This window comes from Eriocheir sinensis, unplaced genomic scaffold, assembly GCF_024679095.1.
Source record: "Eriocheir sinensis breed Jianghai 21 unplaced genomic scaffold, ASM2467909v1 Scaffold511, whole genome shotgun sequence".
Lineage (NCBI taxonomy): Eukaryota > Metazoa > Arthropoda > Malacostraca > Decapoda > Varunidae > Eriocheir > Eriocheir sinensis.
This window is the reverse complement of record NW_026111845.1, coordinates 189,939-213,591: the sequence shown is the minus strand read 5'-3', so window position 1 is coordinate 213,591 and position 23,653 is coordinate 189,939. Positions and strand designations below refer to the sequence as shown.

Sequence of the window (23,653 nt, the reverse complement as noted above, 5' to 3'; positions counted from 1 at the left end):
TTTTTTCTGGACAAAATATGATACTTTTTATTATGGACCAAAAAAAAAAAAAATCCATACTGTATTAACTTCGCAAGAGGTGGCTACCCTCTCTTTAATATTATTTATGTATATGTCTCTTAGCAGGTGCTGGGTCCAATGAGAGGTGAGGTCATGGGTGGGTCAAGTGGGTCAGGTCAGTCCGTGGTTGCGCTTCCCGCGGCTCACGTGTCATCGGGGTCAGCTGAGGAGTGTAAACAAACAAGCGGGCCAGGCAGCGGCGAGGAGGAAGATTTTGGTGAATGTCGCGCATCATGACAGACTTGGAGCTTAAGAACAGGGGGAACAAGCTCTTCTCCGTCAGGAAATTCGACGAGGCGATAAAATGTTACACAGACGCCATTGTGAGTCGTGGTGCTCCGGGAAGGTGTTATGGCGGGCAGGCCGAGTGTCACGGGGCGGGGAGGTGGTCGTGGTGCCTGGGCGGGGTTGCCTAGGGTGTGCTTGAGGCTGTTGGGTATACAGGTGCATAACACGCATATTTTGGGTTGGCTGTTTTTTGGAAAGGGGAGCCGAGTGTGCAGGGGAGGGAAGTGAATCAAGTGTACGTAATTATTAGTGTTGATTATTTTCTTATGTAAGGTTTTAGATTTGAGATGAGCTAGGTAATCGTCCCTCCCTTCTGCCGAGTTTACTGCCATGCAACTAACCTGTCCCTCCCTTCTGCCGAGTTTACTGCCATGCAACTAACCTGTCCCTCCCTTCTGCCGAGTTTACTGCCATGCAACTAACCTGTCCCTCCCTTCTGCCGAGTTTACTGCCATGCAACTAACCTGTCCCTCCCTTCTGCCGAGTTTACTGCCATGCAACTAACCTGTCCCTCCCTTCTGCCGAGTTTACTGCCATGCAACTAACCTGTCCCTCCCTTCTGCCAAGTGAACTGCCATGCAACTAACCTGTCCCTCCCTTCTGCCAAGTGAACTGCCATGCAACTAACCTGTCCCTCCCTTCTGCCAAGTGAACTGCCATGCAACTAACCTGTCCCTCCCTTCTGCCTAGTGAACTGCCATGCAAATAACCTGTCCTCCCTTCTGCCAAGTGAACTGCCATGCAACTAACCTGTCCTCCCTTCTGCCAAGTGAACTGCCATGCAACTAACCTGTCCCTCCCTTCTGCCAAGTGAACTGCCATGCAACTAACCTGTCCCTCCCTTCTGCCAAGTGAACTGCCATGCAACTAACCTGTCCCTCCCTTCTGCCAAGTGAACTGCCATGCAACTAACCTGTCCCTCCCTTCTGCCAAGTGAACTGCCATGCAACTAACCTGTCCCTCCCTTCTGCCGAGTGACTGCCATGCAACTAACCTGTCCCTCCCTTCTGCCGAATGAATTGCCATGCAACTAACCTGTTCCTCCCTTCTGCCGAGTTTACTTCCATGCAACTAACCTGTCCCTCCCTTCTGTCGGTTGAAGTAGTTTAAATATGCTCCCCCACCCTAAACCCTTTGCAAGCTATTTTGCGGCTGCGGCGGCAATGATGCCGCTGCAGCCGCTGCCAAAGTAGGCTATGCTTTCGTGAATATTATCCCCTATTTTCAACAATAAAGTTCTTGAATTGGATTTTGAAAGCGTTTCCCTGATTGTTGAACATTTGTAGAAAAGATATAGGAGAGCTAGTGATGTTTCATAAGGTAAGTAATGAAATACTGACACGGTACTAAAACGAATCTTTACCGTTTTCTGAATAAGTCGATTGTACCGCAGTCTACATTCTGTTGAGGGAGGCTGTTCCAGTCACATATGGTGCATAGAAAGTATGAGTGCTCATATGCATCAGTGTTAGTATGATATGTTTGGTATTTTTGGTTGCGTGTATTACGAGTATATTGACTGTTTGTGTTGTGTAAGTATATACATGGACCAATATCAATGTGACTTTGTGATCTTGTACATAAGTGTAAGTCTGTGTGCTTGTCTGCTGAAATGTTACACCTGTGAGGAATCCACAGGTAATTTCTGGAAATGGATCAGTTGTTCTCTGTGCCTTAGATGGAGTCTTTGACTTGTACAAACAGGATGCTCATTCACCAAGTCACCCCTCGTAACCCAAGGGATCTCTGTGTAGTGAAATATCTTTGCTTGTAAATCAAAGCGCTCTTAAACTAAGGCACTCGTAAACCGAACTATTATTGGAGAGAGAGAATGAGAGATTTATTTAGATATTCAGACCACACAGACCCTATGGTCCAAACTTGGTGGTCTGTCCTTAATCCTAAGTGAAATCATATTAAATTTTATATCACCAAGACTTTGCATTTCTACTTTTAGTGAATATCAAGTTGAAGGAAGTGGTGGTTGAGCTTGTTTTTAAATTAATTAATTGTAGTGCACTGGGCCACTGATGGTAGGAGTTTACTCCATTCTCGCATTACAACATTGGTGAAGAAAAATTGGATGCAGTCGGATTTTATTTGTTTACAGTTAAGTTTTGTGTATGAGAGAGTGAGAGAATGCTGTATATACTTTTTTATTAATTTCTAAACATTTTTATGAATAATTGGCATGATCAGTCTATAACCCTGAACATGAAAAATTGCTGTCATATTCCAGGCCAAGAAGCCATCGGTGGCGGTGTACTACACCAACCGGGCCTTGTGCAACCTGAAGCTGAAGCGGTGGGAGCTGGTGTGCCAGGACTGCCGCACCGCCCTCGAGATAGACCCCACCCTTGTCAAGGCTCACTTCTTCCTGGGCCAGGCACTGCTCGAGATGGACAACTTTGATGAGAGTATAAAACATTTAACGAGAGGTAAGACACAGTTTTCTTTAAAGAATTTTGTTGTAGTTTTCTTGAGCCCTCAAACACTTGTCTTTCTTTCATTTCAGAGCTGTTGTGTGTAACATTTTAATATTTGTACAGTTGACCCTCAACCACCACAATTAGTTACATTGTGCAGACTGTGGACTGCAGTGGTGAAATCTTTCTATCTATATCTCCAACACCCTGTTCATAGAAACTCCCTGAATGGGGAACTATTGGAGAAACATCTCCAGCTTTCCTTGTTCCAACACTCCCTCTCACCACACTCAGTCCCTTCAGTCTTTGCATTCTCTGAGCTGCCCTTTATGTTATAAAAAAATGTGTTTTGCATTCTTTCTTAATGTGTGTCAGATCAGGGATCAGGTGTGGGTTTATTCATTAAATTAACCATTGGTAAACAACAGTGTGGAGACCTAGAGAATTACTTAACCTCCCAAGCTACATTTAACAGGTAATGGAATATAGAAAGGATAGCAAATTATAGGTTGTCTATTTATGCTAAAGTTTATGTTGTTTGCTCCACCACAGCACACGACCTGGCCAAGGAACAGAAGGTGAACTATGGGGATGACGTGGCCTGCATGATCCGAGTGGCTCGCAAACGCAGATTCAATGTGGCAGAGGAAAAGAGGATCTCTCAGGAAATAGAATTACAGGTCAGATTGTTTTGTTAAAAGCAAATTCTTTATGTGAATCATGTGCTACACATATGACTTTGCATCCAAGATTTTCTTTTGTCTGATTTTCTCATTGCTTAGTGCTCTAGCTTTGATTCTACTGTGCATTTTTTTTCTCTTATATGATTCATCCCTCTTTACACATTCAAGGATTGAGAAAAGAAGTATAAATTCATATTTCAATGAACTGGAACAAAATAGTTTGCAGACCAATAACAATGTGAACCTTCATATGTATCATGAGGAAAGTGATTCTTCACACCCACTTAAAGGCACAGTAGATCAGAGGAACACTTAGCGCAAAAAAATATCCAAGTTGTATTGGGAATGATACTGATTGCATCAAATATTTTACAGACTTACCTCAATAGGCTTATCCTGGAAGACAGAGACAGACAGATTGATGAAGTCCGGAGGAAATACGAAAATGATGAAGACAGGTCACAGGAAGAAGTGATGAGGATAGAACAAGAAACTGTGAGTCATGAGAAAAATCCAAACATGAACCTATTCAAGAAGTCTTTTTGTGTATAGGAGGCATTGTTGCTGATTACCAAATGCACATAGTCTTTTTACTTACATGCATATTTCCCTGTTTTAATGTTGGTTTATATGCATTCCCTCCCAAGGACAACTATATCACTGAGGTCAACACGATGTTTGCTCGACTGGATGAGAGAAGAAGAGTAAGTGGCAGATCTCTTTCTTCTTCTTTTTCTTTGTTCAACATCCTTATTTTCCCCTTTGGAGTTAGACAGTGGGTGTCTGTCGCTATCTGTGGTGATGTTATTTGTGAAGTGAAATATGTTTGTTCGTGTAACTGAGTAATATTGCCGAACAGTATAACAAACTTGCCTTAGTTGATGGTTTAGTGAGTTGTTTGTAATGACAGCTTGTATGCCCTAAGCCTCATGCACATTTTGATACATACATAAAGGATAGAAATGCATCAACTTTGCCATACCAACAGTTTGAAATTCACTTCTGTACTTTCTTTACTCTCTTACACCAGACCAGGCTTGAACACTTACCCTACTCATTATGGGAAAGTGCTGTCGTGGTGAAGATTATGTCTTTCTATTTTTAATTTTCATTTTCAGAAACGGGAAGTTCCTGATTATTTATGTGGTAAAATTAGTTTTGAAATCTTGCGCGAGCCAGTAGTGACTCCCAGCGGCATCACTTATGACCGTAAAGATATTGAAGAACACCTGCAGGCAAGTTTATTAGTTTGCAAATGCGTTGTATAAGATAAGGAAACCTATATGAGCCTTTGAGAATCACAAGTCACTATGGCTATGGGAAATGTTATTAGTTGTATGTCATTTTGTCTATCTACATTTCCGACACTTCATCCCCTCACGGGAACTTCCCTCGGGGTGGGGGGGTGCTTATCATCTTGTGATTCTGGAAAGCTCACATCATGAATACATACTTAATTGATAAGCATTTCATAATCCATGCAGATCCCAAGGAAGTTAGCAGTAAACTGAAGACTTAATTGTTTGTCATCATTGTATAATACTGTTTCATTTTTGTCCCTTGACTCAGCGTGTGGGCCACTTTGACCCCATCACCCGGACAGACCTGACAGTGGATCAGCTGATGCCAAACTTAGCCATGAAGGAAGTGGTCGACTCTTTCCTCACCGAGAATGAGTGGGCCCTTGACTATTAGCCTGACCCTCTGCCACCACCACACCACCACTACCACTACTGCTGCATTTACTACCACCATCACCGCCTCCACTATCACTTCCACTACCACCACCAGCACCACTACCACTATCGTCATTTTTCCATTTGCTCCTTTTAGTAATTATGATCCAAGACTGAAGCCATTGGCAGTTCGTGGTGATGGGTGTGTATCCGAGACATTTGGGGAAAAGACATCACTAGTATCAGTCCACCATCAGTACAAGGCTATAGATGTAATTTTTATATAGTATATGTAAGTCTTAAGAGGAAGGAAAGTGTCATTTAACTGAATATATTTCAACACAGAAATCCCCCCGCCCCCCTCTCCTTCCTCCCCCCCCACACAAGCCAGATATATTCATAAATTTAAAGCTAAAATCGATAACATGAGATTTGGAGACACAACCCCATGAGTGTAGTGTGCTTCCTCTATATCTCAAATAGGTAAATTCACACACATACACACACACACACAAACACTGTTATGTATATATTTATATATTTGGAGGAGCGTATTATATATAATGATATGATGTGTTGGGTGTGTATTGGTTTGTATGTGTGTGTGTGTATGTCCATTTATATGTAGGCAGAGTGTTTGTGTACGTGTGTGTGTGTGAGGATGTTCATGTGTGTGTGTGTGTGTGTGTGTGTGTGAGAGAGAGAGAGAGAGAGACTATATTTTATCTTCATGTATTTGTTTTAGTGTTGGCCCAGTATTTTTAGTATTAGTATATCATATGGACAGTTATTATATTGTGGAGAATAATGTATATTAGTGTTATTATTTGTGTGTGTCTTGTGAGTCTCTCTGCTCTTGGTTTGTAAATACCATCCACTAAAAAATCATAAAAGTAAATCCCACTCCTCAGCATCTCACTCTGGGATGGTATCATTATTGATTTTCTGATGTCATGAATCTGCCGGGCTTAACGGCATTCCCCTTTACTCAGATTCTTAACCTGATGGAATAATTTTTTATATGCTGTATTATGCTTTGCAGGCTGGCCAGTAAATATGACCCAGAATTAGGTCTTAAATCCGAATTATAGAGGTTCTTTTGATTTGTTCTATATCTTAAAAGGCAAGGCTTGTTGTCTTAACCCAGTAGCAGCGACGGGCCAAATTTGTGGCTTCACTGTGTAGCAGCGACGGGCCAAATTTGTGCCATGATATTTACCCCCCAAAAAAGATGATACATAATCTGATCACAAATGCTTTTATATATATTATGAAATGGTTTGTGTGAAGGGTGATTTTCTCTCATTTTTCTCGCTTAGAGGGACCATTAAGAAACGTGATCGCCGCTGCTACCGGGTTAATAATCAAGGAGTTTCTAACAATTGGTTGCCACAATCTCAGCAGATCTCTTTAGATAGCACCTTTTAGATATATATATATATATATATATTTTTTCTTAGCATATTATTTTCAGTTCAGTGGGGAATTCTCAGATGCACCCATTTTACATTATTTAATGAACCTTCTTCCCTTTTTACTACACTGACCACCAGGAACCTCAAAACTACATTAGATATCCACTCTAATGCTACATGTCATAGATGCTTCTTAATTATTTTTCATATATTGTGGTGGAACTTATTTAGAAAAAACTTAAGTCCATATAATTTCCACATTTTTACTTTTTCCAGTAGATGCACTATAGCTTTTTATGAAGGAGCTTTGGGGTGAATGTTTGGCTGGAAGCATGAGAATGGGCTTGCTTGGGCATAGCAGTGCCTTGGGGTAAAATAATCTTGGCAACCTCTTCAGCTTGTTTTTTTGCATGGCCGCCAACAAACTAAAACCATTGCCAATCATAAAGCTAACAATAAACCCTTCTTTCTCAATCCAAATGTTCATTGTAATCAGATGGGTACAGAGATGCTTTGGGATACTCATGGTGTGATTATTTAATTTGCCATAGTGTACAGAAATGCTTGTTTCTTTGTAAATTAGGGCTGATGAGCTCTGAAGCTCTTACAAAAAAAAAAAAAAAGATCTATCTCTCCAAAAAATTTTTTTATTTTTTTACTTCTGCTAAGTGAGAAGACATGAACTCCATTGATAACTAATTCAGTCTGCAGGCAATGTGCACAGACCTAAAATTTTTGGGTGGAGTTAAAACCTTCCATTAAAATGTGTAAAATTTAAAACCTTTTCTCATTTTAGTTTTCATGTACAGTTTTGCTGAACAGAAGACTGTGAAACTCGTAAGTGTTGTAAATGCAAATCAAACCATTGTTCATTGTTTGCCCAGAACTTGCCAAGAATTATAATTTGTTTGCCATTTCTTGGATATCTTTGAAAAAACTTGGTGCATGTAAACCTACTGTAGCATCTGTGGTTTATATTGGTTTAGAAATGAAATATTCATGTATTTTGTGCTATTTTAGGTAAAGATGGGAATCTTCCCTTGCTTTTCTGGTTCATAATGGGCAAGGTTGAGACTGGTAAAAATATTCACTAGATATGTTAATTCATTTAGTACTAATTCTAGGATCAACAGTAGAAATGATCTATCCACATTGAATTCAGGAAAAAAAGACATTTATCTGGATTGACAAGACCCAAATTACCAGAAGGTAGTCTATAAATGAGATGGCAGGTTTTAAGAGTGGCCGTTTTCATGGCTGTTGCTTAACATTTCATTAATGGATTTGCTATTTTGCATACAACTCATATTAAGAAACAACATTTTCACTTATATTTTATGCATGCTTTTATTGCCACTAACCTGAGACATTTACACTGAACCTGCAGCTTTGTGTTCATATTCACTCACTTATCCATGGATGTTAATATATATATATATATATATATATATATATATATATATATATATATATATATATATATATATATATATATATATATATATATATATATACACACACACACACACACACACACATGCATACATATATGTATACAGAGCAGCCTGGCAGGCTAAGGCCAAAAGATTTTTCTGCTGACAAGGAGGATGGGTTGTGCGGTGTGTGAGGTCCCAGCAGCATCCACAAATTGGCTAACAAGCTCCAAAGCTCTCTCCAGGAGGATGCTGGCTGATGATCATGAGTAAAGCATGTGATCCGGCCATGGTGGTGAATTACACACACACACACTGAGGAACATAAGGACGGCATTTGTGTATTTGGACGAGGAGATGATGAAGAAATAATAGTTACAATGATAAGGCCAAGGTTAGAGTATGCAGCAGTGGTCTGGTCTCCTCACAAAAAGAACATAAAGCTGGAAAGAGTGCAGAGAGTGGCACCTAAGATGGTACCGGAACTTAGAGATCAGACTTATGAGGAGAGACTCAATAGCATGGGGCTCACAACCCTGGAGGGAAGAAGAGAAATAGGAGACCTGATAGCGGTGTACAGGGTGGTGAGCAGAGTGGAGCATTTGGACAGAGAGGACCTGTGCGTGTGTAACAAGAGGGCATGGAAAGAAGTTGAGGGCAATCACGTGTAGGCGAGATCTGAAAAAGTTTAGCTTCCCAGACAGAAGCATTGAGCTATGGAATAAGCTGGAGGAGGTGGTTTGTGCAAGAAACATTCATGATTTTAAGGAAAAGTTGGACAAGAGCGGATATGGAGACGGGACAGCGCAAGCGTAGCTCTTTTCCCGTGTCACAACTAGGTAAATACACACACACTCACAGAAGCATGTGTAGTTATCAAGTCATTGCCCAAATATGAATGTTCCTGTATTTGTAGCTCTGTAAGCTGTCATTGTTTCTAGGTGTCATATTCTTCAAAGACTAAATTAGAAGTCATCAGTGCTGGAAATTCAACATAACTTTTGTCCCAAATTACCAGATGAATGGTAGAGGACCTGGAACATTTTTTTTTTCAATGAATGAACTTATTTCTGCACTTATTACATGCACCTGTTCATGAACCAATTCCATTCCTCTTCTCTTTACCCTTGAATTTTTCTATTAGAAGTCAGGTGTTGGATTTTAAAAAATATCATCAAAAGTCTGAAGCATCATTGTCTGTCTGGCCTTGGTGGCCCAAAACTCAGGGCCACACCATCAGGTGAGCTTCCATCTCACTCTCACTCCTCATGCCTCATCGTGTGCTGCCTTACCAGATTGTTACATCAGTCTACATAATATTTTTGTAAATACAAGTCTTGAGCACATGTTGGCAAACTCAACTCAGAATTAACTAGTAAAGTTTCAAAATTGTCTCAAAGAAGGCAGTTATCAACCGTCATTTTAAGAACAAAAGTGCAACAGGAGCATTTGCAGGGATTGGAGGAAGGATCAGTTGTATGAGTGAATGGCTGTTGTGAATGAGAGTGGTTGCAAGATGTATGATAGTTTTCCAAATCTTTATTTTTTCAATGTAAGCTGTTTTCAGTTATGTAGAATTTTCATTCCATTTGAATAAATTCTTTGCCATGGTTTCTACGAACTGCTTCCAGAACATTATGAAAAAATAATTGTATGAATGTAACGGCAAGACAAAGGACATTCTTTCACAATACATAGGAGACCATTTACAAGGTATGGACATTTGGGGGGTTGAGAGAGAGAGAAAAAAAACCAGTGAAATGGGAAATATAGAAGGCTATTACTTCCTGAAAACAAAAAAGTGAGCTCATTACTGTTCTGCATTAATCTGTGGTGCTCATGAGCATGACACCACTAATGTCATCATCAATATTTTCCGATGATAACAGCGGTATCGACCGCTAAAACACAACACGGACTCCAAGACATGATTGTCCCCACACACACTGTTCATTTACCAACCTATACACAATTGCAATTGCCCATTAACGCACCCGCTTATCTCTCTAAGCCAAAACACAATCAACCGCGGCCAAAACACAATTAACCGCGGCCAAAACACGATCAACCGCGGAACAAAATGTTATGAAAACAAAGCTGCGTCACCGCGTGACAGCTACACTAGGATTAAAATCGACCTTATTACACATATACCAGTGCTAACGTCAGTAACCAATGGTGAAAGAAAACCTGAAGACTCATTGAGTCTCGTAAGCCAGTCGCTGGTTTAAACAATATTTTTACCCTCTGTAATATTAAGTAGTATTAAGGTAGAATAAAATACATATAAGAAAGGCGACACCGTTTCATCACCCCATTTACGAACTCCTTTAAATACTCCTAAAGTACCAGAATTTTAAGTCAAGTGTCACTAATGCAAACAGTGTGTCGTCTACCTTGTGTGCCCGGATTACGGGTTACAACAAATCAAATGACTCCCATTGCTACAAAAAAACATGTTCATAAATCATCATAATTGCAGACGTAATGAATGATTTATTCTATCCCAGACACATCTATTCCAAAGCTAAGTGACATGACTGTGTATATTTACCGACTACCAGACCCTTTGCCAGCTTCACATAAGTCACCTGCATGTTACTGTCCGCTGAGGAATGGTCTCCTAGATGATCGATACAAAGCCCAGTGATCCTGGGTGCATATCAGCATGCATACAGCCCACCTAGTTATGTGATTACTGCCTCATGCTGCACCAAACTGATCCACAAACCTCAAAAACCATGATGTGAAATGTATCACTAGCTTCTGAGTACATTATTTTTAATCACATGAATCTTAATTGTTGTTTTATTCATAGTAAATTGTGCACCAAAAAGCTGTAGACAGTTGATTGGTGCTGAAGTCACTGCCTGTGCTGGCACAGGTAGTTGATTGTTATGATCCTTTGTGTCCATCATGCACAGTATCAGTGAAGCTGCTGTTGTCAGGGAAGCAGGCACCATAGACTTCATTGTAGGTGTTTGTATTCATTGTTTTAAAATATTGCTAGGTGGCTCCATGGTTTATGTTAAGAAAGTTGTGAGGCTGCACCTTACTATAGCTTCTTAGGGAGAGTGGTGTCACTCCTCTGTGTCACCTATGCAGGGCTACATGGCCTTTGTTGCCTTGTTCTGGGATTATTTAATCTTTGCACTGGTCTCGCTGATATTTACTTCCCTTTGATGTGCAATTCAAAGGGTGCCTTGAATTATTTTTCCTATAGAAAATCTATGCCTCGGCCTGTCATCTGTAACCTGTCTGCTTCAGTATGGCCACCAGTGTCCAAACATAGGTAGTGTCACTGGTTCGGTATGGCCACTATATTTTTTTTATATGGCCCATGACCTGCAACCCCAAGTTGGAGTAAATTGTAGGCCATAGTGACATGTGGCAAAAGGTCTAAAAACTGGTCAGTTATCCTCTTTCTCTCCCTCAGTGTGTGATGGTAAAGATGGCTAGTAATGTAATGTAGGATGGATTTGGTGAGAACACAAGGATAGCCATTCACTTCTTCTCAGGCTGGATGCCAGCCATCACAAGTAGGTTTATTTTGTAACCAAAACCACCCAGTAACAATGATATGAATGAAAAAAAATACCAGTGTCTACATGATTATGAGAGGAGCACACTAATGTACATTTCATGCTGTTTTGCTAGTCTCATATTTACACAGAGTGGATGGGTTAATGCAGTATTTCATCCAAGGTAGGTGTATTATATAAGTATGCATACCATGTCAGTTATTTGGAAGGAGCATTGTCCTTTTATATGCATTAGTTATTGCCCAATTAAGTCCAAACTGTTGGAACTTTGTGTTCAGCCTATTTAAAATATGACAATGAAAGTGAAGGCTTAACTTTTACTTGGCAAAATGAATGGTAATAATTTGGAGTTTGGTGTAGCCTTGGTTAAGGATGAACACCACGTGTGCTGCATTAGTGAAGTGCTCAGTCTAGATCCCTTATTTAAGACACATGATTCCAGGCCTTGTGTGTGCTCTCGTTAACTCGCAAGATTCGTGCCCCATAGTCAGCTGTTGTAGGGATGATCGGTGAGATTTGATTGGCATTAGACCTTGGACAGTAAAATGAACTTGCATGGAGATCTAGATCATGCCTTAACAAGTTAATGTGACATTTGCAGAATAGAAGTAGCCAAGGTGCCATTCTGTAACATGTATAGTTAGCTGTAGCATTTTCCCACACCTCAGCAACAGACTGCTGACACAGGAATACAAATACAGTTTTTAAGCCACAAATCTAGCCACTAGGAATGTTACATAGTACTAACCTTAAAGATTCGTTGTCTTTTGAGGAGTTAAGGTTCCACCTTCACCTAATATTAAAACTGTCTGTAAATATATAATTAATAGGAAAGCCATCCTTTTGGTGTCCAACCCGAGATGTAGCCACAGGGTGCTTCATGGTTCATGTATTGCCACTGTGTAAATATTGTAATACTGTTCACCTGTCACTAACCTATCACTTTATATCATGTTAAAGTTGTATAGCAATGAAAGTTTTTGTGCTTACAATCTGTTCTATTTCCACATTTCTCAAAGGAGAGAAAAAGGATCTTAAAATAATTCAGTTTTATTTTACATGTCATTGGTTCTCACATAAATACCGAAGAAGGGAGCCTTCTGTTTTATACATTATCTACAAGACCAAAACAATGAAATGTGTTATCATTATTATTCTGTACATGATTTCTCAGGGAATGAAACTTGCACTCGTGATGATCAACCAGATTTGAAGTAACTGTCAAGTCATACACTATTCATTTCTAGACATTTAAAGAACTTTTAGCAAATAACTTAAACATATAGTACTATTTCTTCATGCTTTAACCCACTGACAAGAGACCCTCCTCAGGGAACGTGTAGGGAGGCACCTCTAGGTTGAGTGGTGCCGGACCCTTGCGGATACGTCCTGAGGAGTCGTAGTGAGAGCCGTGGCAGGGGCAGTAGTAGCCTCCGTAGTCACCTGAAAAAAAAAAAGATGCAGATCACAATTATGAGAAAGGATCGAGAAAAAATAAAGTATTAGGATATAAGGAAAACAAATAGCATTTTTTTTCTACAAATAAAATGGATCTGGAAATGTACAACACCAACATACCTGCATCAGCAATAGGCACACAGCCCAAGTGAGTACACACCCCAATCACCACCAGCCACTTTGGCTCCTGGACACGATCAGCGTCTGCCTCTGGGTCCCTCAAGGTACTGAGATCTACACCGTTCTCTGTCTCAATTTCTGCGTCAGTCCTGTGAGGTGAAGCTCTTCAGTTATTACCATCATTTACTTCATTTACTCTATATTCAATGCCCTTTACCTTTGAAAATTTTCTGGTGTAAAAAAAAACTAGTAAAATAGATGAACAGACAAAGATTTCCATGCACACATGACAAATACAAGCTAGTTGTAGTGTAATTGTGTCACCTGTGCTTAATGAAGAGTGGTTTTCCTCCACTTGAAGGTGACTGACTTTCCTTCGGAATCTCACCCAGCTTGATCTCAATCTTGGCGAGGGCAAGGACATCAGCACTGGCCGACATGGATGACACAAACTGAGTCACCACAGTCTTGGCAGTGTACAGGCCAGCCACTGTCCCACCTGATATACACAGCAGAGTTAATGTTTTGCATAAATTGTGTAATGATCATTCACTCATGACTTTACAACAATTAATTCCAGTAACTCACAACTGATCAAGTAATATCCCACAGCACTAGGAATGTCCTTACAGTTTCTTGTTCATATCCTAGGCTTGCCTTTTGTTAAACTACCATAAGACAGGAAGGATTGCACAATATAAAGCAGATGCACTATTTATTTTGGGAGGTTGACTAGGACTACTGGTAGCTTTGTCCTGTTGTCTTTGCTTTCAAAAGGGAAGTGGCACAAGGAGGGAGTACCATCTTACCTCCCACCAGCATGTAGGTGAATGACCTCCGGGAGGAGGCAGACTCTGTGGACTTGGCTCGTGCATCTTTCACGTCTTCCCGCCGGTAGTCACTGAAGTCTGGCACCTGGATGTCCGTATGTGCATATCGCACCTGTGAGGTCACTGCAAAGAGACTATCACCATCACCACTTTTTCTGTACTTGGCATTTCATGTAATTTGTCAAATTTCTCCTCTATATACCCTATGTTCATTCCAAGGTCACAAACTATAACTTTCTCCATGACTTGGTATTTCATTTAATTTGTCAAGCTTCCCCCTTTCCCTCATTCTCATTCTGAGATTATTTTCTTATGCACTTGTGGGTCATACTAAAAAATTAGTATCACCATTCAAATATAAAAGAATATTAATTTTAATAGTGCTAGGGCCAGGACTTATTTATTTTTGCTTCTGCTTAAGAAATGACATGATTACAGAGTTTAAGGAAAAACAAAATAAGGGAAACATCAAGAAAAGTATAAGGCTTAATCTAATATTGATTATCAACTAGAGGTTTGTTACACAACTCCCCTGGCTGTCTCTCATAGCCTCATATTTGTAATGTTGAGTTTGAAAATGAGAAAGCAGTGCATGATTATTTGCCTTTTACATGTCTCACTAGCTGTAACTGATTTACCATGACCTAACTTTTAAATAAGTTGGGGCACAAATTAGCTCAGTGGTAGCATGTTATAATTGCAATTGAATAGCTGCATGTTTGACAGTGAGCCACATTGTTATAACATGGGGAGAGGAAGTGCTTTCCTCCAGCTCTAGGAGGGTTACATGGCTAGCTGTTTTGAACCCCATTTTTTCAAATTTTACTTCATAATTTTTTTTTTTTTACTGAATAACATGGTTTTTATACTGTTTCAATGAAAAATTGACACCAGTTAGGTTACTATTTCTTCTGATACCAACCTATTGCTGCTAAAATAGTAACTTTTCATCACTATAATCTATCAATGCTAAGGATGGTAATTTATCATCAGTAAAGACAGTTATCTATCAAAATATTCACACTGGTGCCTTCCTAGTTGTTTTCTAATAACAACAAATGTCATCACTTAAAAAAGCATCATACAGAACTTTACTCAGAAATGAAGTCTAGGTTTAAGTAGACTGCTAAATTATTAAATATTAGCATTATCATTTAGTGTATTTTGATACACTGGTACAGCAACTCTTTCACAAACTTTATGAAAAACACCAATTGTCTTGTAGGGCTGCACAGGGCAGGTCAGATTACGAATAATTGAAGTTTAAGTCCCAGCTAAATCACTTTAAAATCTACATAGCTGCATCCTTAAGAGTACTACAAAAAGTTCCCTCGATGAACTCCTCGGGGCGCCCGTGCTGCCGGCGGCCCCTCAGCGGCAGGCCTAAGTAAATACCAGACAACCCTTCCCCAACATGGCGGCCGCCGATCAGCTGACGGCGACCAGCTGCCCCCAGCACCACCCAGCGCCCAGCCCCGCGCCGCCCCCGGCCAGCAGGTGAGGCGCGGGGCCCGGCACTCGCCTGACCTACCTGCGACACCGACCCTGGCCCTGAGCGGCCCCGTGGCGCAGCGGCCGGCCATGGCGGCGGCGGAGAGGGCAAGGGTGGGCGGCTGCACCAGGGGGGCCGCCGCGCCCTCCACCACGCCCGGCAGGACGTTCTTGGAGCCGTTGGCCACAGCCTGGGCAGAGGCCTTGACGGCGGGGGCCAGCTGGCCGGACCTGCCGATGTAGGACAGCATCTCGAGGGCCGTGTGCTCCTGGGTGAGTGTGTTGCGTCACTCCGCCGCTAGGGCCGTCCTGGCCGCCGCACGGTTCGTCGGCCGCCGCCTGGCCCGTCTCATTAATGTTAAGGCACCCAAACAACCATTAGAAAATCAGCAGCACAAAGTTATATTTGCTAATTCGTCTCAAGATTACCCACGAAATACTCATAAGTAGCCAGTCGTCTTATTCACCGCCCATAAATATAAACAAGTATATCACATCAGCTAGTATTCACTTTCAAGACTTACTCGATTACATTATTATTATTATTATTATTATTATTATTATTATTATTATTATTACTATCGTTTTTATCGTACCGTAATCATCGTCATCATCATCATTGCAATTATAATTATCATAATTACTATGGTAATATCAGTACTAGTATTATATTTATGGGTCAAGAATATCGGGCATTGTTGAGGAAGTTTAGCTTACTGATATCGAGACTATTCCTGGGAAAAAAATAATGCTTTTTTATAAAGGGAAAAGTTTTATTTTCCGGAAATTATAAATGATTGGGTGTTCAGTGGGTGTTGTGCACCTCCCTACAGCCAGCCATAAGGGCACACGCCAGCAGGTGCATATCCATGTAACCTATATTAGGCAATGTCTTTAGTAGTTTGTAAATACTTCACCAGGCAAGTAAAAATATAGGCTACATACATTATCTCACCACCAAGTAGGCTACATGATCCCACCGACTAATCCTGTACCTATTCAACTTTATTCAAGCCATGCGTTCAACATTCTCCATTAACCACGAGCAATCATGAGCAAACAAAGGAGGTGGTATCTGCCCCTTCAGTCACATCAATGACCTTCCGAGATGTAGATCGGCTACTCTTTTATTTATTTATTTTCTTGTCATACAGCTGTTGGTATTCATCCTCTGGTGTTAATTCCTCACTCAGTATGTAGAGGTTATGAAGCCATTTATAGTTATTCGCTCCAAAAAGAAACCATTTAAAACACCAGGACGGGAAGTGTTAACCAAAAATATGTAGATGTGTGAAATGAAGCTTCGACCAAATCTAACTACTTCTTATTTCTGATTCTAAAAAAAAAAAAAAAAGATTTGCTTTGTGAATAGCCTGACTTTTACTCGTTCAATCCAGAATAGCTTCAGTAGTGTAATGATTAGGTTTTGTCAATATTAACTGGTTCATCTCTTACCTGCTTAGTTCATGGTAGGCCTTAAACACCGTGACTACATATGCCTACACCTAGCGATTAATCTCATAGCTGCACACGTTCCTATTTCTTTGATTTCGTATGCTCAGATGAACTCCAGTCTGGAATCGCATGCCTGGTCATTTATAAGAAGAGTAATTCTCTCACGATAACGTTACACCATATACCATGCCCAACACCTCTCGTTTTGATGCTTAGAAGGGCAGTTACTTAGGCTTTGATGCATGTGGCAAACCCTTAGAAGATGACAATGATTCTGGGAGCCCGAACAGCCCATGAAACTGATTCGCCAGCAGAGACGCTCTTGCTTCATTGCCGAGGTTGTGGGTCTTGAGGTGAGCAGGTCGCAGTGCAGTGTTGGCACCCCGGGCGAGGCACACCTTACAACCATGCTACTCCCTCGACTGTTATTTGCCGGCCTCGTCATGGTGAGCCGTCTTCATGGTGGTGGTGTGTGTAGTTGGCTTCGTGTAGTGTCTTTTTATTTTTTTTTTCTGTTAAGCGTTCTTCACGTGTATTAAAGTAATTATGCAATGGATCTTAGGCCTTGATGGTGGAGGCGGGGGTGACCAAGCCCGAAACGCACACTCACTCGCCCGCGTATGCCCCGCTTGAGGATGCGTCGCCGCGAGGTCACCAGCAGGAACCTCCACCCTTCGCTGCACAGAACCAGCCGCCCTCGCACCCTGGCCTCCTACCAGCGCGGCCAGTGGTCAACAGAGGTGAGGAAGTAGTGGTTGTTCTATATGATTGGAAAATGCTTAGTTTAACCGGATGCTTGAAGGGTAGACTTTTGTAGGCGAGTACATGCCTCGGGGTCACTGGAAAATAAGTGAATGCTTTAATATTCCTACGGGGAGGGTGTTGTCCTCGGTCCTATCACCTAATCCCTCCGTTAAAAAGTTTGGTTTTCCGACGGTTCATGCGAGTCTAGTCCTATATAGTAAGGTAACTGAAAAAACGACCATGTAATTACTACATACAAATTCATTACCAGGGCCATATGAAATAAGGAATGACAGCACAGTAACCTTATACAACTAATATACTACGGTTCACTGAAACTAAACTAAATCCATGAAAATGGTTAGCTTTCCCAGGTGTTGGAAAAGGAACGACCAAGTCGATGGTCGGGATGTAGTTCTTCTAGAAGTGATTAATTGATATCTCTAAAGATGTGCCCATTCTACAGTACCGTCGAGTCCAAGTACTGGGGCGGGCAGCACATCGCACTTCCCGAGTCAGCTGGGCTTGTACTCCGAGGTGGGACCGCGCAAGGTGGTAAACACGCAAGTCAGGTGTTTGAAGACGCACATGCAGGTTCAGTTGAGGTGGGTCACGCAGAGTAGTTGTGAAGGTAATTACAAATTCTGATTGTTTAGTTCTCCAAAGGTAATCATCTGATCTTTGCAGTTTTTCGGCTCCCTTCTCTGGTTACATCTATCCGCACCAGCACTTCTCGGAGTGCATGATGTTCCGCGGCCAGGGCGCTCAGGAAGCGTACATGGACCTCAAGCACGGCACCTGTGGAGACGAAGAGAACAGAGTTATTCTTAGGGACAGGTCCTACCTGGACCCTGTCATAGAGGTGAGCTGCATGAACTCTGCTCGGAATAGGTAGTTGAAACTTGTGCAAAGTCGCGTAAGGCTGAATGACACTGAGCGGCAGCTCACGTTCATTATAAGCTGACATGGTTGTGTAGCATCATGACACTATTGCGGTCTTTCAGCACCGCCTGATGATCCAGTGGGAACCCGACATTGTGTGTGAAGACGACGTAAGTGTGATCGTTCGTTGCGACCGACCAGACGACTTCAATAAGACGATCGAGTGGAGCTTCGCTACACGCCAGCTGCGCGCCACCCTGGAGAGTGCTCAGCACCCAGGCGAGTGTCTCTGAGACAGGGTTTTGTAACTGGTGACGTATGATTGTTGAGAAGACTTGTACTCCTGACAGATTCCAGACAGATTTCATGCAGGACCAAAAATCTGTCCCAGAGGCAGGTAGTTTATTGTAGTTAGAAAAATTATATATTCAACCGTTTCGTACAGGACCCAAAATGTGGATGGAGATTCAGCGAGGCGAGGGACCCACAGCCCCGTCGCTCAACAACGAGTTGGTGTACATTGGAGACGTCCTCACCCTCATCTTCACCCTAACTGATGAGGTCTATTGGTTCGACTCCAACATTTTGGCTTGTTTCGCGGTGGACGGTGAGTTCTAAGGACGTAAGATATGAACGTGAAACGGTCTGGAAGGCGTACAGAGATCAGCTCCTGTAGACCTTTCACCACCTATCCTCCCCTTCTATGAGTATCCCCACCTATCCTCCCCTTCTATGAGTAACTTTAAAGGTGCATGTAGTATCGGCACTCGCCACACAATTGCAAAGCTTATCCCACTCTTCTACCATTATTGTAATCCACATATTTGCTTTTATCCTTTAAACAATTTTAACTTATCTATCATCTAACTATCGGAACCTTATCAATGTTATCCTCGGTGGTTTTATCTTTCCAAAGAAAGCAATTTATTTTAATGTATTATAAGTTCCTAGAAAGCTGAACCACTTTCATTTGTACGAATCTGAACAGTATTAGTTTGCTAAAGTCTGTCCATTCTATAGAAAGGGAAGCAAAACTTCAAAGTAAGAGAGGAGGTCTTAACTACGTTATTTTAATGTGGTGGCAATTTTTAGCCCATATCCATTTTGCTTTTCAAGGCTTTGTTGAGCAAGCTATTCTTTTTTATTTTTGTACTGAAACTGTTCCCCCAGGTGGCGAAAAGAAGTCCCAGATTGAGTGGGACACAAGCAAAAACGCTGAAGTGGCCCAAGCCTCCAGGGTATACAGCGGCGAGATGACCGTGGTGGAGTCTGGCTGTTCTGTCAAGCCAAAGATATTCTCCCACTTCATTAAGGAAAGACACACGCGGACCAACGGTGACCTTGTGACTCTGCATTACGCATTCTTCAAGGTAAAAGAGATCTACGTTCTTGCCAATGTGCTTTACCTCGATGCATATACCCACAAGTTTTTGTTTTGATTGGCAATTTGTTTCAGGCCTTCAGGTTCCCGACCTCCAACAAGGTTGTTCTGCAGTGCCACGTCCAAGTGTGCTACAAGATCTGCCCTGAGCCGCCCCCCTGCAGGTAGATAAGTAATGTTAGAGGTCCGAAGAAACGATTATAACATCAAATTCTGCAGATATTCTGTTTTAACTAATTGCTGCAATCGGCATATGTATGTTTGTATGTTTATATGCATGTTTAAGATAATCCCGACTAAAGGGAGCATATATCTTTACAACAATATTATAATGCATGACTTCGTAATCAGCCGGTATGTCACGAGTCCTCCTTATTTCTCGGTGAAGCAGTGACTTGCACTACTTTATCTTCCCGCAGCGAATCTTTCCACCCAAGACGGAGCGAAGAAGTGAAGAGGCGACGTAGGCGACAGGTGGAGGAGGTCGCACAGAACGGGGCGCATGAAGTGGATCAGGTGGACATGTACCGCTCCGTGGAAGTGGTGTCCGCCGAGGAGAGCGGCGAGAAACGTGAGCAATTTTAGTTTGTTCTTTTGAGAAAGTGAAGGTTAGTCATGCCCTTCAGCGCCCTTCAAAAAACTGGTTTTAATCTATTGATCTAAAAGTTTGTTCATAATTTGTTACTCTTGTTAGGATTATCTAAACCTTACCCATGAACGCCTTACCCATATTAGCTTCTACCAAAATTTCTAACCATTGGTGGATTAGTAATTGATATAACTAACGTGATCAGTTATCAAGTTGGACATTGCATTAGTTATAATATGAAATTAATAACCCTGACCAAAGATTCTTTAAAATATTTAATTCATAGTTGTCAGTTATTAGCTTCGGAACCATTCATTAGTAGCACGAATTTACTATAAGACTGGTGAACGTGTCTGCAGGAGTCCCCGTGGCGGCGCAGACGGAGGAGCCGCACGACTGCTGTGCCCATCCCCACGCCGCGCCCGTGTCCACCGTCAACACAGTGATGGTGGTGCTGCTGTGCATAATGCTGATGCTGGTGCTGTGCCTGGCGATAGTCATCCTCAGGGACAGGAAGAGCCGCAATTTACCGCAGAAATAGTTTTATGTGAGTTTGTTCGAGTTATAATTTTTATTGCATATATTATAGTTATATTCTCACAATACCCAAGAGTTTCATTGGAAGCCATGCATGAAGTTAACGGTGGTATGGATAAACTGGGGATCCTCGTGGATGAGTCTCCTTATGGTGCGGGTTAATGGAATTCCTTCGTCCCACCTGTTCACTCTGACCTTCGTTGAATATCACCACCCTTGTCCTTCTCTTGTACCCTTAAGTTAAAAAAATCTTCTCCATGTCGTCTTGAGAGGTGGCAAGGAACCATTCTCTACCCCACCCGTTCCCATCACGGAGCCCCACTCCTGTTTATCATCCACTCCTATTTTTCATTCTACTGCAACGATACACAACTGGTACTTTCTAAATAGTATATGTAGAAATGGTATAAGCGGGGTGGCACTCATAACTACCAAACTATAATATACCAGTGTCAGACCAAACACTTATCCATTGAATTATATAATCAGAAACGAACCAGGTGATCACTTTCTATAATATGTACTTTACACGTTTCTGAAAGATGTTAGGCAGTCTTTAGAAATGAAGTGGATGTATGACTTTAAGTTGTCTAAAAAAAAAAAAAGCTTGTCACAGGAAAGTTGAATTTATGATAGGATGATTGTGTTGATCATTAACTAGGATGATTGTGTTGGTCATTAACTACCCTTTTTAAGTGGTTAAGTTTGGTATAATCCTTAATAGTGGGAGTGATTTAAGTTAAGCAGAAATGCTTTTAAATAGAACTGCGTAATGTCTGCGAACAACCATCGAGCAGTTTCATAGAGGTAGTTTGGGGGGAGGGGGGGTAGCTGATGGAGGAGGAATGGAGCGGTGAAGTTAGTCGTTCGTTCTAAAGGGTTTTACCATCTTCCCACGCGAGGAAGATTGCATACGTATCACCTAATAAGTATGAGTATAAAGAACCTAATTAGTAGAAGTATCAGCCGGTACAAATTATTAAAGTCTTGCATTTAACACTGAATACGGAGGTGGTTAATGGCTACAACACAATAGGGCGTTCGGTGCTTCAGTATTGAGAGTGAAGCGGACGAGTCTGAGTATCTACTTCTGGCTTCACGCGCCCAGTCCCGCCAATCCAGCGTCAGTTTCGGGTCAGAGGGAGACGTGGAAGGTCAGTCACGTTTGGCAGGTGAACAAAACTAAGTACCTTGGCAAAAGTTTTAGATGTGTCCTTGGAAGTGTAAAGGTTTAGTGACTTCTGGTTGTGACTATTATTGCAATGAATGACTTTAGTATTATTGAGGGTTGAAAGGGTGCCTGCTCGTGGTCTTGGAAGCAGTGAAAAGGAGGAGGAGAGAGGCTGTGAGGGTAACAAGCCCCAATCACACTTCTATATATTTTTTACTTTTTTTATCCCTTCATTTAAAACCCTTGTAACAAATATTTTATCTTCCTACATCCACTTTCCGGGGTCTGTATTATATCATTTTACATAACTTATTGATTGATAGTTTATTGTTGCAAGTAAATAACAAAGGAGAAGGGAGGAGCATGCCATCCCAACCCCCAGGCAGTACAGAGTGTGATTATACAACTAAGGATTTTATTTAAGCGTTAGTTGCCCGTGTAAGCAATAAAACTAATATTTTCTAAAGATATCCTTCGAGTATCTGTTTGGCATTACAAGCTGCTCATGGGATACACTTGTGACACTGCGTTTTAAGATTTGCAGTGCCTTTATGTAGTGAACGACTTTAGTAATATCTGGTGCTTTCTGTTGCCCTGCCTAGATGTGTATATATATGTGTAGTATCAGTAAGCTGCTCAAATAATTTCGACTCGCTTCAGTTCCGATTCCGTTCGACTTATTGTTTGATTAATGGTCCTAATGGTATTTTCTCTCCTGCCATCCCTCACGCCATGATCTTCCAGTCATCTATGTAATTGTCAGTATTTCTCACTCTCTGACTTTCCCGAATTTCACTTCCCGTTCTTCATGAGTGTTGCAGTGTTGCGCCCATCTTCCCTCCCCCCCCCCCCTCCCTCCCTCCCTCCCGGCTCTTCATGCACTCAAGGCACCTCGACCCAACCGACCCAGAACACACACACACACACACACACACACACACACACACTATCATCTCGCCAACACTCTCTTGCACTCCATAGCGCACGAAGGCGAGAACGAAGTCGATTTTCAGCTATCAACCAGGCACCGTTAAAGCTCACACCGTTTAGACACGTGGAAGGGGAAGCTTTGATAAACATAGTGTGTACCTGACGGATGGGAAGGGCGGGAGGAGGGCGCACATTTAATAACCCTTATGGTGTACCTGTATGGGTGTGACGGAGCACTTCGAGGGTGCGAGGGTGCTTACTGCTGCGCGTCGTGGTGGATAAATGGGTTTTCCGCTGACATACAACTCTTGATAAATTGATGTGACTTTGTATAGCTAACTGTGTTTACTGCCATAGACCGGAGGAGACGCCGTGAAAAATAAGGCTGCTGGTATAGGTGATGAACAAGAGAATGGATAAATAAGAGGACAGGAGAGACGATGAAAGGAAAAACAAAGATGGTGAAAAGGATGATTGATATATGGATGTTGCGCTGACATACTGTTATTGAACTGATGTGACTGTGTAGCTAACTGTATGTA

General features: G+C 41.7%; 3 protein-coding genes across 4 annotated transcripts; 2 read left to right on the top strand and 1 right to left on the bottom strand.

Moving 5' to 3' along the window:
• The first annotated feature begins 210 nt into the window (after positions 1-210).
• Positions 211-9,593, top strand: LOC126992874 (E3 ubiquitin-protein ligase CHIP-like). Of its 2 annotated transcripts, none has more exons than XM_050851694.1 (7): positions 211-383; positions 2,588-2,786; positions 3,327-3,454; positions 3,833-3,952; positions 4,105-4,161; positions 4,576-4,692; positions 5,027-9,593. In XM_050851694.1, the coding sequence occupies exons 1-7, from the start codon at positions 282-284 to the stop codon at positions 5,150-5,152; spliced, it is 849 nt and encodes a 282-aa protein (XP_050707651.1). In that variant the 5' UTR covers positions 211-281; the 3' UTR covers positions 5,153-9,593. The 2 variants fall into 2 exon arrangements, with proteins under 2 accessions (XP_050707651.1, XP_050707652.1); XM_050851695.1 differs by lacking the exon at positions 211-383 and adding an exon at positions 394-504.
• A 3,022-nt stretch (positions 9,594-12,615) lies between these two features.
• LOC126992869 (cytochrome b-c1 complex subunit Rieske, mitochondrial-like) lies at positions 12,616-15,749 on the bottom strand. The gene is made up of 5 exons (XM_050851688.1): positions 15,463-15,749; positions 13,911-14,054; positions 13,426-13,600; positions 13,102-13,250; positions 12,616-12,966 (listed from the first exon to the last, which is right to left on the bottom strand). The coding sequence occupies exons 1-5, from the start codon at positions 15,671-15,673 to the stop codon at positions 12,827-12,829; spliced, it is 819 nt and encodes a 272-aa protein (XP_050707645.1). The 5' UTR covers positions 15,674-15,749; the 3' UTR covers positions 12,616-12,826.
• Positions 15,750-17,177: 1,428 nt separating this feature from the next.
• Positions 17,178-21,078, top strand: LOC126992871 (uncharacterized). The gene is made up of 10 exons (XM_050851691.1): positions 17,178-17,323; positions 17,440-17,617; positions 18,088-18,226; positions 18,309-18,483; positions 18,626-18,782; positions 18,949-19,110; positions 19,674-19,873; positions 19,960-20,048; positions 20,304-20,455; positions 20,833-21,078. The coding sequence occupies exons 1-10, from the start codon at positions 17,285-17,287 to the stop codon at positions 21,012-21,014; spliced, it is 1,473 nt and encodes a 490-aa protein (XP_050707648.1). The 5' UTR covers positions 17,178-17,284; the 3' UTR covers positions 21,015-21,078.
• The last annotated feature ends 2,575 nt before the right edge of the window (positions 21,079-23,653 follow it).

Coding starts and splice junctions, on each gene's coding strand:
- LOC126992871 (XM_050851691.1), top strand. CDS start 17,285: ATGCTACTCCCTCGACTGTTATTTGCCGGCCTCGTCATG. Junction 20,049..20,303: donor CCTGAGCCGCCCCCCTGCAG/GTAGATAAGTAA, acceptor ATCTTCCCGCAG/CGAATCTTTCCACCCAAGAC. Junction 20,456..20,832: donor CGAGGAGAGCGGCGAGAAAC/GTGAGCAATTTT, acceptor ACGTGTCTGCAG/GAGTCCCCGTGGCGGCGCAG.
- LOC126992869 (XM_050851688.1), bottom strand. CDS start 15,673: ATGCTGTCCTACATCGGCAGGTCCGGCCAGCTGGCCCCCGCCGTCAAG. Junction 14,055..15,462: donor GGCCAGGGTCGGTGTCGCAG/GTAGGTCAGGCG, acceptor GTCTCTTTGCAG/TGACCTCACAGGTGCGATAT. Junction 13,601..13,910: donor CACCTACATGCTGGTGGGAG/GTAAGATGGTAC, acceptor TGTGTATATCAG/GTGGGACAGTGGCTGGCCTG.
- LOC126992874 (XM_050851694.1), top strand. CDS start 282: ATGTCGCGCATCATGACAGACTTGGAGCTTAAGAACAGGGGGAACAAG. Junction 2,787..3,326: donor TATAAAACATTTAACGAGAG/GTAAGACACAGT, acceptor GCTCCACCACAG/CACACGACCTGGCCAAGGAA. Junction 4,162..4,575: donor GACTGGATGAGAGAAGAAGA/GTAAGTGGCAGA, acceptor TTTCATTTTCAG/AAACGGGAAGTTCCTGATTA.